Below are 14803 nucleotides of genomic sequence, written 5' to 3' on the forward strand. Positions count from 1 at the left end.
TTTCAGCCATTTACAGTGTCACGGCTGAGGGAGCTAGTAATCTCCAACCGTGTCTCTTAGATACAATATGTGGGATTGACCTCTTGAGCCCGAGACCTTTATAAAGTTTACAGCGACAGTTTGTAAGTACTGAAGTTGTCTGAATACCGCTGCTTCTACAGCACCAGCAGGACTTTAACTGGAAAGTTTTTCACCTCTGCCTTCTATTAACATTGATCCTTTCTTTATTAGACCCATCTTACAGGGCAGAACCTTTTCAACTGAGAGATGAGAACATTCATTTTGTTTTGAACACCTGCTCTACTGCCAACCTAATTTCATTCATCAAAACTATGGTTGATGCTATTAGCTTTTTGTGTCATCCCATCAAAAATAATTCCTATTTCCTACGAGGAATTTATTACAACTTAGGAATTTTAAGTTTGCTGTGACTGAAGAACTCAGAGATTTCTCTCTTTTATAACCATCTTCAGCGACGATCCACTGTGATGAAAATGTAGCAAATGGACCTGAAGCTTGATACAGAGGTCTGGTTCAAACTTTTTCTATCTCCATCTCCTTCTGCAGCCGGAGAGAAGACAAACTGAGGATCCCAAATGGCTGGCTGTGTCATCTGGCCCCAGAAATCATCCAGCAGCTCTCTCCGGACACTGAAGAGGACAAGCTCCCCTTCTCCAAACAGTCAGATGTTTTCGCTTTTGGGTGAGTGTTGTCTTACCTGATGCCCTCCTGTTTGTTTGTCCAGGCTGGTGTTGGACATTCAGAGCCCACTGCTGAGAGGGATGGTGGATGCAATGGTTTCTTACAGTTTGAAGTTCAAGGTTCATTGTCTACCCGTAGGCTACATCACTGGCATGTCCTTGTTTATAAGCCGATTCTTAACTTGCTTCCCTGGTATTTATGCATTTAAAAAATACTGGAAGCTACACTCTCCGCTCTGTGACCCAGTCACAAAACTTGCTTTTGCTTTCAGTCCCCAGAGTGCATCTTGAAATGGATAAAAGAGTTTTAGATAGGGGGCCCCTGCAGCCTGGAACCTGTTGCAGGAGAGCCTGGGTTTGAGTGAGCTTGTCTCATTAAATGTTTTTAAAAGCAGACTGAAGGCTCTTGAGGAAGATGCTTCAGTTTGTAGATGCTTTGACTCATGGCTTTTGTTCTGAAACCCATGATATGTTTAAATTTTTTAGAATTATGTTTTTGTCTGTAACTTTTCTGGAATGTGTCCTGCTGCTGCTGATCTTGGCCAGGAAACACTTGAAAAAGAGATTTTTAATCTCAATGTGGTTATCTCCTGGTTAAATAAAATTAAAAAAAAAAATAAAAATAAATAAAGGTTATAGGACAAAATGATCGCTTTTTGGGTCTTAATATGGATATAGGTTTTCACTGGTCAGAAAAAAGTGAATCTGATCATTTCAATAACAACTATGTCAGTCAGTGACATACTTGATTTATAAAATTTTAACAAATTAATGAGACAGTTTAATAATTTTGACACTTGAATTCATGAGTTATTAAAAAACAAATCAATTTATCTATATATATTTATTGAAATGTTACTGCCAAGGACATCAAAGTGACCTTAGGGCCCGTGTCCACTGATAGCAGTGCCCACAACCTTAATTTCAGAGCGCTTCTCACTGGCACTTCCACTGGTCCCACGTGCACTACTGTTATACTTTGTGCTTCCTCATCCGTCAACACCCACCTGCTGAGTTTTGTATAGAAATTAGGTGCTGCCCATGCCAAAGACAGCACTAGTGGACACAGGCCCTTAATTGTTTTTCTATTGAATTTTCATAATTTTGATCAATTTGCAAAAGTGTCAACAAAAGTGGACGTCATGCAATCAATTGTGTTTATTTCTTGTATTACAAAAACAACAAAAAACATTATTTTGAAGTAGTTATCAACAATGTGAATACTACCCCAGGATGGTGTTTGCTACCAAGTCAAGACAAAGCCCCTTTTTGGGTTTTGGGGTAGCCCCCTTACCAGGACGAAAACCGAGGGTAGAGGAGTGCAGAGCCAGATGTAAAAAGAAAAAAACATCAAACCACAGGTTCCAGAGCACTGGTTTCTTTCTTTTACTTTGTTTCACACCACAGAAAAGTCTCACACAGTCTTGCAGCAGCTCGCTCCAAACAAAAGGAGCTCCACAGGTGAAGCTGGTTCCCTGATTCTAAAACATACGCATATCTAAAACAACACTTACAATTAGCAAACTTAATACCAATTATTTAACAACTAATACAGATTACAGAAAATACCTAATAAACAAAAGAACTACCACATAAGTCAAAATTAACAAAATATCCCCCCCTGCCCCCTCCCCTCTGTCTCTCCTGATCACACAACACAGCCTAACAATGTACAGCAGTTGGAGTCCTGTGGCTGCAGAGAGAGAGAGAGAGAGAGAGAGAGAGAGAGAGAGAGAGAGAGAGAGAGAGAGAGAGAGAGAGAGAGAGAGAGAGAGAGAGAGAGAGAGAGAGAGAGAGAGTAGTCAGGGCTAAAAAACCTAACAAAAAAACACCAAAACAACCCGCTGTACTAATAAATGGGAATTAAACAATGTGCAGGTGGATTGTACTCCTTCACCTTAGTGAGGGGGATGCTGTCCAGCCTCCTCACACCCCTCCTTTGCACCTTTTATACATTCAAGCATGCAGCCCAAAGTGCTTCACAACAGAACGGAGTCACAAAACAACAGAAAGAGGTAAAAGTGGAAAGGAAGGTGGTATGAAATACTTAAAAATAAAATCCTTACGATCAAATCAATTAAATAAAGCAGAAAAAATAAAAATTGATTACAATACAATCAGATAAATACCAGAAAATTACAGTAATATTAAAATAAAATAAATTAAAAATAAAATAAAAATTATAACAATGATGCTAAAACAATGGTCATAATGGTAATAATGCAGTCCAGGGCTTAAAGGAAATTACTCTAAGTTAAAAGCCAGATTGAAAAGGTATGTCTTAACTAAAACAGTATTAAAATTGGGAATCTGAGATATGATGTGACAATTTTCATTCGTGTCTTTTTGTCATCCTTCTGCTTTCTGGACATTTCTGCTTTTCTTATGTACCTTAGCTCTATCAGGTTTTGGTACATATTCAGCTCCCTTAGGACCTTTGGCTGCCTCAGGATCCTCACCTTCACTATCTCTCCTGCTAGCATTTGTTATACCTTCTTTTCCTGGCAGCCATTTGTCATCACTGACACCATCCTCCTCACTTGAGTCAGATGGTTGCAAATCAGCATCCACTAGAGTGGTTCATGTACAACCATACAATCAAAACCCATGCATTCAAATGGCTTTTGAAGATCTGTCCACTGTAGTGACCACTCTGCCTGCAAGGGTAAACAATTAAATGCTTGAACAATAATTTTGACTTCAAATCCTCATGATTATAGGTGAGAACTCATATTACTGTAGGTACTTCTTTCATTTTATGAGTGCACCCTTGGTTAAGATGGAGCACTTGCTGCTGGAAGACGCATCGAATCTTGTTGGAGAGAGAATGAAAACACTGATTGATGATTGAAGGAATGACTCATACTAAAAGAGAGTTATCATCTTGAATCTAACACTGATAGGATAATTGCAGGAAGAGGTTAAAAAACTTGTGAATGTTGTGGAGCCAAAAGACGTAATGTAATTGATTAAGCAGAAGGAGAGAATCAAAGAGCAGAAGGAGAGGATTTACAAATCAAGGAGATTTTCTGATTGAACACATGCGAAACTTCATCTCATGGAAGCTTTTACATTAGAGCCTTCAAAAATCTGCTCTCTAGGAGACGGTTTATAAATGAAAGTCTCAGCTGCACAGGAGGTGATGGGGTTTTATGATTGGCCAGTGATATAGTTCAAATAATTAATCCTCATTTAACCAAGCACTTAAAGGAAAGGACAATTACAAGTATCACATGAGTGGAAAATATCCTCATGCAAACATAAATTGGTTTGAATATGGTGAAAATGTTAAAGATTTGTTGTGCACATGACAAGTTAGTTTGCAGACAGATTAAAACTAATGAGCTGTGCTCTGAACTTTACTGGATGACATGTTGGGAGGAACTTTATCCTTCTTCTTTATGAACGAGGTAGAATATTGCAAATTTTGTTTTGAGTGGTTGATCCTTTTAACTCAGCAGTATCTTGCATCAGCAGTAACAGTGAGCCGAACTACAGAAAGTTCTTATTAATTTTCAAAAAAACAAAAAAAAATAAGAATACAAATCAGTGCAAGACAAAACAAAACAAAACATTAAAATAATTAACAAAACAAAACAAATCAAAACAAGAAAATAATGACCGGACAGCCCCCAGATCAAGACTCACAACCAGATGACAACATCTCATAGCATTTGCTGTTGAAGTAGTGAAACACATTGGGAAAGAGATCAACAGATATCTGGCACCATGCAAAAAAAAAACTCCTAAAAGGGGGGGGGGCAAAAGGCATCCCACAAAAACAGAAGAAGTAGATAAGAAAATCCAATTCGGCCCAATGATTATGAAATGAGGTTAACCTCCTTTCTGTAACAAGTCTGTAAGTTCATAAGGTAAATAAACTAAGAGTGGTGGCCAGATTTCCAAAACATATCTGTTGTTCCCTTTTAACTTAGTAGAGAGGCTTTCCATTGGTACAACCTTGTGTAGTTCTCTGTACCACTGTGTTAGTGTTGGTGGTTTGTCTTTAATCCATTGAAACAAAATGTTATGACTGTAACTTCTGTTCCCTGAAGGAGAGGAATGAGGTACAACACATACAGTATGGGATATCACGCCCTGGCTGAAGACACTTCATTCACGCCTTTAAGGCAGATGATCTGTGATGACGTATGTGAAGCTCACTTGCACATAAATACAGCCGTCATCACAGTCATTTCTCAGTTTGATAGCTGCTCTTCACCAAGCCCAGCTGCCCAGCGGGGCAACCAAGTTTTGTACCTCTCCTTCAGGGAACAGAAGTTATAGTCATAACATTTTGTTCCCTTTCAGTCGATTCACTCGGTACAACACATAAAGTATGGAAGATGTATACACGCCCTTCAGAGCAGCCACTGAGCCAGAGTCAAAACTCAAGTACTCTAGTGCATCAAAGACCCAGTAGAAAGAACAGAATGAGCCACCAAAGGGGCCGTCACGTCCAAACGGTAAAATCGAACATAAGTGTGCAGTGATGACCAACTGGCAGCATGACAGGTGTCACTCATAGCCACCCATTTAAACAAAGCCCATGATGTTGACATGCCCCTGGTAGAATGCGCTCTCACATCCTGAGGTAACGCAAGACCTCTACTGTTGTATGCCAGGGAGATAGCCTCCACAATCCAGTGAGAAGGCCGCTGTTTAGACAGAGCCTTTCTCTTGGCTGGATTAGCAAAACACACAAACAGCTGGTCACATAAACGCACACTCTTAGTGCGGCCTATGTAGTTGCGTAGCACACGCACTGGACGCAGGGAATGCAGCCTCCTCTGCTTTTCAGAAGCAAAAGGAGGAGAACAAAAGCTCAACAGCTCAAAAACAATTGAACTATGGGCTGAAGGGATAACCCTCTTGACAAAAATCACTCGTCTTTCCAGGGAGGAATGACGGAGCTGGAAACAGCACCGTGGTCAACTTTTGTTGTTTCTAAATTTGCTTTGAAAATAGATTGGGATTTGGGAATGCAGTCCTAAAATGTGACCCAATGACTGACAATGATTATTGTCATTTTTTAAAACCTCCTTGCATTAATTCATTATTATAAAAACATTGATTGATGATAGCTGCAAAATTTGTATGGAACCAGCTTGGCAAAAACAGATTCTGTGTTTTATTTGATTATTTTTATCTATTTATTTATTGCGTATATATGGTTGTATTATTAGTATCTTATTATTTTAGCGTTGTAAACATAAGTCTTGGAAATTGTAATTAGTTAACTAGTTCAGATGACTCATCCATTTTAACACTACCCAAAATGACACAAGCACCACTTTCCTTAGGCTCCTTGTCAGATATATGCATCCCTTCACTTATTTTGACCCAAATCCTCTTACCGACTCTGTTAGTTATTACCCAAAGATTGCTTTTTTGAGTGTCACTAAGGGCTCTCAAATCAAGGTGTCCTCCCCCTCTGACTCTAAAGTCCAATTTAAATTTGTCCTAAGTTGATTAAAAATCCTCATGGCTCCTGTTCTTCCTCCTCAGTCCTTGCTGATTCACTTGTGCGGGTGGACCAATTACACTTTCAGATGGTCCCCTTCCTATGGAGGTTTATCATACTGAAGGAAAGAAGAGTGCAGCACTGGCACACAATGTCCAGCTGCTCAGTTAGCTCTTGTGTTACCTAGAGGTGACCCCCATGGCTGTTTTACATATTCATCAACAATCAGCTGTCATTGTTTTCCCTATTCCTGGAAAAGAGCTAAGTTTAGCCTTCTCATACTCGACATGAAGGAGCAGAAAGAAAACAACAGCTTCTTTGCACAGGGAGGGGAGGTGTATGCTAATTTTGCACGACCAGTAATTAAAAATGTATTGTTTCTGAACTTCTGTATAAAATTGCCTTTCAAAACTTGAAGCAGAAGAAAAAAAATCATCCAAAAAATACAAAATGCTTTTTTTTTTCAGCAGTAAACCTAAAATCTGACAAAGCTATCAAGAACTCTTGCCCAGTAATGTTAGCACTGGAAGAGTGTAAATCATGTGGCAGCCATTTTTTTTCTCTCATCATGCTCCTAAGAAGGAAAAATATCATTCTGTGTTCCAGGTTGTAAATGGGATAAGTGTTGTAAATTTGAAATGAAGTCATATTTTCAATCTCTGCTAATTGGTCAGCAGCTACAAAGACTAAAGGAGGTTGAATCTAGTGTGGCAGATCATGACATTTCAAGTGAAAACATTCGCTAAGTCAGGCAGTAGCTGATAGCTAGTTTTATAGCCACTTCTCCACTTCCTGGCTAATACAACTTTAAGCTAGTTAGCGGATGCAAACACTTTGCATTGAAAGGTTTATGCACAAAATAGGAAAGACAACAATAATGCTACCATTACACAGTAGCTAATGTTAGAGTAAGACTAGCTTGCTAACATAACCTTTAGATAACTATAATTTTCCTTTCAAATTTTACACTTTATTGCTAAAAATCAATTATGCTAGGAAGCAGCCACATGCTAACAATTGCTGTTGTGTAATGCTGGCTCATTTGTCTTAAAATGTTGTTTTAACTTTAAATATGGTGAAAAGTTCCTCCATAACCTTTAGTTGATGTAATTTCATATTGTACAAAACAAGGGGATATTAGCATTCACACACTTCCTAGCAAACAGTATTTGTCTAACCAGGAAATGCTAATACTTGCTGTTGACTAATGCTAGCTTGTTTTTCTTCAAATTATGTTTTTAACTTAAACATGGTGAAAAGTCCCTCCCTAAACTTTAGCTTATGTCCTTTCAAAATGTAAAAAGCAATTGTAAGGTGATGTTAGCATTTATACACTTCCTAGCAAACAGTAGTTTACGCTTGGAAGGGCTAAATGCTAATATTTGGTGTTGTGTAATGCTTGTGTATTTCTTGTTATATGTTGTAGCTTAAAAATATGGCAAAATGTTTCTCTGGATGTTTACTACGCTGCTAATCAATCTGGAAATTGTAAATTATATTGCTTTGTCAGATTTCCTGTGTTAAGGACTTAAAACTTTGAAAGGTCATTTGAGCTTCACACCATGAGCGCACCATCAGTGGAAAAATGGTGAATGGTTTTTCAAATATTTCTTGTAACTGAAGAAGTCCAAAGAACTTACCTTCTCTTTTCCTGTACCATTACAGCACCATCTGGTTCGAGTTACACGCACGAGAGTGGCCTTACAAGAGTCAGCCAGCAGAGGTGATCATATGGCAGATTGGCACCGGGATGAAGCCAAACCTCGCCCAAACCGGCATGGGGAAGGAAATTTTGGTAAGACCTGTTTTCGCTTTGAATTTGTCACAACTCACTGTTTTTCCTTTTTAAATTTCCACAATTCATGAGTCACACTGATTTCAGACTGGAGTGAACTTCTGCACATTGTTCAGGTTTGAGCACCCACTGAAGATTCAACTTGCTTAAACACGTATTCTGAACCTTGAAAAGATAGCTTTGCGTGATGAAGACAATACACAATCTAAGGCTGGATTCACTGGAGTGCTCTCAGAGTGGATCTTTGCACAATACTGAGGAAGAAAGAAAGATTTCATAGAAATGCTTGTCAGTGAGGCATCAACAATAAAACTTTCTAAAGATGCCAATAAGTAACTTTTTCAGCCACAAAAATCTTATAGAGTGTAATAACAGTGGGGGTTAAGTGGAAAAGCAAAGTTTTAACTGTTTTCAGATTTCACCCAGACTAAAAGTTTACAGTAAGCTTTAGAATTTGTCAAGTTTGGACAATAGTAAGGAAGAAGGTTAGTTCATTGTTAAAAACTGCTTTGTAACTCTCTGCTTATTAAAAAATTGATGTCTGAGTCTGTGGGTCCCTAAAAAAGCTTCCCCCCTTCCTTTGAGATATTTGCCTTATCTGTTTATGTAATTTGCAGTAACAAATGGTTTCCTCCTTGGTTGCCGTAACCTTGCTAAACTCCTCCACGCCTCTTCTCTCTCCTTGAAACAACCCAAGTTTCAGTTTGTATAAATCCAGATGGTCCTCACTAAAAATAGAACCGCATAATGGCTGTAGTAATTATGACGGGAGCAGAGGACGGAGTCAGGTGACGTAGAATAAAGCCCAAGAAAATTTGTTAGGGATGCCAGCTGGGGGGAAATTGATGGGTCAAACAAACACAAGTTTAAACCTGGAGACTGGGGTTTGAATGTTGACTTTATTACATGAATGAATCTTGTTTTTAACATGAACCCAATAGAGCAGTCCCTAAAATCTGAACTGTTTCTCATGCTGATGGTTGCAAAAAAGAGGGAAGTTATTTATTTATAGTCTTAAAAACTAGCTATCAGTCTTGTTCATTCTGGATTTGCTAAACAATGCAACTCTGAATAGGCAGGGTTTGTTTTGGGGCATGTTTTTCTGTGATTAAAAAGCTTGTACCATGGTGACCTGTCATCCAGGATAGAGGAATAGCTATGCATATCCGTGCTGTCATTCAAATTTGGTCAATTCTGGTTTAAAAACAAACAAACAAACAAAAAAACAAGATAGCAATGTCAAAAATACTAACAGCAAATTATCAGGTGATGTCATAGCGACTGTCCTCCATTTGTTTTGTTGTCTTTTGGGTTTGAAACCCCAAAAGTATGAAACCAAAAGTCTATGTTAGATGCCCTAAGTTTGGTAGGTATTATCACCTTAACATGGAACACTACATACTTCTTTTAACCAGGGTACGTATAATCTTTATCTATCAGAGAAGATTATGGTCTGCCATTGGTAGAGGGACCAATTAAGGAAAAGCTCTGAAGGTTAGCTTGGAGGACTTGTTGGATTGTATTTCATCTCTATGCAGTAGCAAAGATTTACAGATGTCAAGCTTCATTAGCTCAACTTTTGTTACAAATGAGGCAGCTTGAGTCATTGGAAGTTAAACCAAGCTCAAGATACATCTCAAATGTAAATGCTTAGCCTAATGGTTAGGTAGCGTGCCCATATAGCAGCTGGCCCAGGTTCGATTCCAGCCTGTGGCCTCTTTCCTGCATGTCATTCCCCTACTCTCTCACCCAGATTCCTGCTCTATCCACAGTCCTCTCTTATCTTAATGAAGGTGCAAAAGCCCCCCCAAAAAATATATTCATAAAGAAAAAAAAGAAGAAGATAGATCTCAGATTTCTGACATCTCCTTCTTGCTCCCATAGTATTAAAACAGCTAAGCTCCAGGACAAGACAATTAAAAGTTTTAAAATCAAATAGAACTTAAAAATGTATCACCTGGGGCGCTGTTGGCCTAGCGGTCATGGGCACACACCCCATGTACGGAGGCTGTGGCCCTCGTCACAGAGGTCGTGGGTTTGGTTCCAGCCTCGACCATTTCCTACATGTCTTCCCCCACTCTCTGCTCCCCACATTTCTTTAGCTGTCCTTTACATTAAAAGGCAAAAATGCCCCAAAAAGTGTCTCCTTACAAAAGAAAGTTTGACAATACTTAAATCCTGTCAAATACGGCACTGTTCCTGAGTTTGCCTTGTGGACCTGCAGGAAATGACTGATGTTTTAATCCAAAATCTAACTGTTTTTATATCTTTCTCCATCTCTTCCAGGACATTCTGCTTCTTTGCTGGGCGTACAAGCAGGATGAGCGGCCCACTTTCTCCAAGCTGGTAGATTTACTGGAAAAGTTGCCAAAAAGGAACCGTCGCCTTTCCCACCCAGGGCACTTCTGGAAGTCAGCTGAGTATGTCAAATGAGTTAGGGACACAAAACAGCAAACAATCAGCAACTATTGAAAAAAACAAAACAAAACAAACAGCCGCCATTAATCTCTTCATAAATAACCCACCTCCTTAAAGAATGCACTGAATCCAAAAGCCAGCCCAGTGATGAAAACTGCCCGTGCTGTGTGTACTTTCATGGAATGTTGGCATGTGTGTGTACAGATAAGTTGACTGTCCAGCTCAAAGCAGTCGGGACTCATATTTTCTTTGGTTTGATTTAAACCATACAGGATATTTTTCCTTTCTCTTTTTTTTGTCTTTTACTCTTGACTTGGTCCCCTCATAAGAATTGATTTACTTCCTGGATGTATCTTGCTTGTAATTTTCGACTGATCACATCATCTTGGACTTTAAAAAAAACACGTTTGAGTACAAATGTAGATTTTTTTTTCCATGTCTTTTTTTTTTAATTTTATTTGAATGAATGTAACTTTTGTACGTCATACATTGTATATTTCACAACATTGTCTTGCCATTATTATGTCTGTCAACTGTGTAGAGCATTTTGTCAGTGTTACCTCATGGTCTCTCATGTGAGGATGTCTTAAAAGGTTTCATGTTGTCTCAAAAGCTTTATTTATCTCTCAAATGTCCTCTTATTTACACCGAACCATTTGAATGTGAAGAAGCCAGCGCCCCTGTGTGTGTGGGGATGTGTTGGCGCGGTTCTTTAAAAGGGAGACTGTTCTCTGTGCTTTGAATTTTGCCTGTGAACATAAGCGAGACATTTGAACAATGAGTGAGGGGGGAAAAAAGCCGCTGGTCAGACCAGGACTCCTTCTTTTGATGCTGTTCTGTGAAAACGCTGACACTTGAAATGTATCTTGTCAACAGAACCAATTACACTACGGAAATGCTACCACTGAGCCCCCTCTGTTAAAAAGAGCTAATGACACATAAATATGATAGATATAAAAACAAAACTATCAATTATTACAGCCTATAATATTCAATCAAAACACAAACTTTACATGACATGTTAGCTTTCTGGGTAGTGAAACTGTTTTTGATGGGTCTGGATCAAAGCACTGAAAATGTAGGGGGGTAAAATATTCCGAGCTCTGTTATGAAGTGACTGTTAGTCTTACAAAGAGCACATGACCCTCAAAAACATAAAACCTGAGTCTGTTTTTAAGGCTTGGCAAAAGTTGTGGAGAGTTGCTTGAAAGCAGTGTTGTAGTCACTTTGAATGGGGGCCTAACATGATACCTACTCTATCCATGTTATTCTTCTCTTTTTCTTATATTCTGAGTTTGTTCATTTTCCAGAATCAGTATGATTTGAAAGAATGTCATCTTTAAAAAAAGCAAATTTTAGATACATATCAATTCTCAAGCAAAAATATGTAAGACCTTAATTTCCCCAGAGGTCATTGTTAGCTGTATTGATAGCTTAAAAGGCTACAGCTATATTTTTTGGAAGAGAAGGACATATTTATTTAAAGCTGCTGTTGGTAGTCACAGATTAAACAATTGTTCAGAGAGAGGGACTTCGAATGTCAACACTATCCCTCCCAACCAGATTTCCTCTTAGCCCCCCAACACAGATTGGCGTATGCAGTCATGACACTGCTGGACTCATAACCAATCAAAGGATGTAGTAGGGGCCGTCCCTTAACCAATCACAACAGAGGATTGGAGATTAGCTCTGATTGGTTCATCATAACGGGAACACGGGGATTAATAACATTGCTTGATACAAAGGCATTGGAAAACGCAGAGAATTTGCAATAGTCTCAAATTACTCCACTTACCGATGAGTACAGATGGGTATTATGACTTTTTCTCCAAACCCAGCAGAAAAAAAATAACGTTTTTTTACACCATTCCTACCAACAGCAGCTTTAAGGGGCAGGCTAACTTTATTAAAAACCAATTGTAAAGACAGAGGGAGATGCAAACGGATGCTTGATTTGCTGACAACAGTGAGACTTAAAAACTACAGCTACAATGAGTAGTTCAGAGACAATGCTAAGGGCAAAACTACAACTGCAACCTCTATGTTATGCTTTTAACCATAACCTAACCTAACCTAACCTAACCTAAGTATAGGACGGTAATATTTATCAAGTAGACCGTCAACATTGGTGACCCTGAGCTAAAGTTAAACCAGAGTGAGTACATCTAAAATACTGCCATGAATACAATGTTTAGGGTTAACAATTAGACACTAATTCAACAGTAGTTTGCTCATTTTGAAGCTGGAAATACAAAAAAATTTGGCAAACTGACTAAGTTATAGTTGCACTATAAGCTTCACTTCGACAACCGTACTACTGTCACTACTGCTACTACAAAGTTAGCCAACTCTTGTATCAGTGTAGCTGTCCTACTGAATATAACCTCACCGCCAGAGAACTTGACCTTTAAATGTGCAAGAGTATGCTTTGGTATTTTCCACACAAAAGCTACACAGCGTCACTTTATGGTACAAACACTGTATTTTACCAGAGACGAACAGACAACAAACGCAGCCTCTTTGGTATTATATCAACAAAGACTGACCGGGTGACATGAGAAGACAAAGGGGTAAACAACACAAAGGGTTTTTGTTAAATTTAAACACTTCTGAAGAGCACTGGCTGTAAATATTGATCAGCAATTGACTAAAAATTGTCATTGAAAGCCCCTGTTCAAATTCTCTTTATCTTATCTGCTGTTTCTGGAGGTGTTATGGCCCCCCAGTAAACATCTGTAAGTCCTTATTTTTAAGACTCTGGACAGAAATCTAACATTTCAAATTTGCCAATATCAATAGTTAGGCTGCTTTCTTTTGTCAAAATTTAACTAACACATCTTCCCCTTTCTTTGTCTTTCATTAATCAAATATCAAAACAGCTCTTATGCTTCTCTTGACTACAACACTGCTGAAAAGGTAACCATGGACATGGAGGAGAGGTTATTTTTCAAACACACTAACATGTAGTGTGAATTATTGAGTTCTAGGATCATAAAGTGTAAGAAACAAGTAAGTTCAATCTGGCTGAACGTTCCCTTTAACATATCAGAAGAGACATATCAGGATGCTAACGACCACTCCAGACCATTTTTCTACTTCATACTGTCGATCATGATATATTTTAATTTAAATGTTGTTTTAGAGATATCATATCTGAGTCATATCATTAGGAATTGGAAGCTGTGGCGTCATTCAGCTGTATACTGCTTTTGATTCTCTCTAGCCACGTTGAATAGATAGAGACAATCGGATCATGTTAAATAGCCATTTTCCACCTCATTATATACACATCTGTGTGTTGGAAAATGCATACAAACAATCTGCTGCTGTTTTTTGGACACTGTCTATTTTGGAATTGCTGGGATTCAAATATTGTAAGTGGGTCATTTATATTTGTACTGTTTACAACTTTCAAGTGCATGAGATGGACTATCAAAGATTGATTGTTATGAAAAAAAATAATCCTTCTACACTATATATAAAAAGTATGTGAGCATTTTTCTGATGAACTGTTGTCCATTGAGCAGTTTGATCTCAATATCTAATGAAGTTTTTCGTCAGGCTTTGCAAAACTTTTCAACAGCTTTGTTTGAGAGAATGATTGTTTCAGAATATTTATAGATTATATAAATGATTAGACTAGCATTTAAATAAAAAAAAGAGAATAAAGTTGCAACCTGTGCACATGCTAGAGTTGACAACAACCTGACTGGACAACAATCAAAGATCTTACATTTAGTGCCAAGTGTACATAACAGATTGTAGACTATGTTTTATCGTCATTTGCCGTAATATCAATATTCCTTGTGAATTTTTTTGGACTTCTTTATTTTGAATGTACAAATTGTGTTGTGTTTTTTTTTTTGTTTTTGTTTGTTTGTTTCTCTCCATTTGAATTTCTTTTCCGCCATTTTTCTGATTGCATAGGCATTGATGCTGTGTTGTTTCTTTTCCTTGATTCCGTCCTTGTATTGTAGATGATAGCTCCAAAAAGCTTGTATATTAATGATGCCTTATGGTCCATGGCTTAGTGATGAGTAGACTTTGATCACAAGCTCTTTTATTTGCACTCATCCTTTACAAAGTGTATGACAATAAAAAGATGTTTTCATTTTGGATGTTTTCTGTTTCTTTTATGTCATCTTTTATCTTAGTCGATCCTTATCCATATTTTACTTTGGTTGAAATTTTTCACACGTCTTTGAAGAGCAAATTCACAGTAGTCATGAGTCAGCGTTTGCTGCTCAAGCATTAATGATAACTCAGTTCTCATTCATAGATGCAATCTGATTTTCTTATTTTTAAAAAGCACAACTTATGACGAAGTCTGCACTCACAGTCTTGCTTTTACTTACATGTATGCACACCCAGGATGGCGTTCCCTGCATGTCCGTCCCGAAAGATGAATGCAACATGGATGCAAAA

The 14803-nt window shown here is 38.2% G+C and overlaps 1 protein-coding gene across 3 annotated transcripts in view; it reads left to right on the forward strand.

Moving 5' to 3' along the window:
• The window catches only part of ksr2 (kinase suppressor of ras 2), a 148132-nt gene extending 133638 nt beyond the window's left edge, over nucleotides 1-14494 (forward strand). For all 3 annotated transcript variants that reach the window (XM_034692914.1, XM_034692915.1, XM_034692916.1), the window contains 3 exons: nucleotides 568-702; nucleotides 7831-7960; nucleotides 10247-14494. In XM_034692914.1, coding sequence (XP_034548805.1) covers nucleotides 568-702; nucleotides 7831-7960; nucleotides 10247-10393 — 412 coding nt within the window. In that variant the 3' untranslated portion in view covers nucleotides 10394-14494. The remainder of the gene's footprint in view (nucleotides 1-567; nucleotides 703-7830; nucleotides 7961-10246) is intronic.
• Nucleotides 14495-14803: the final 309 nt, after the last annotated feature.

The sequence above is a fragment of the Notolabrus celidotus genome, chromosome 9 (genome assembly GCF_009762535.1).
Source record: "Notolabrus celidotus isolate fNotCel1 chromosome 9, fNotCel1.pri, whole genome shotgun sequence".
NCBI lineage: Eukaryota > Metazoa > Chordata > Actinopteri > Labriformes > Labridae > Notolabrus > Notolabrus celidotus.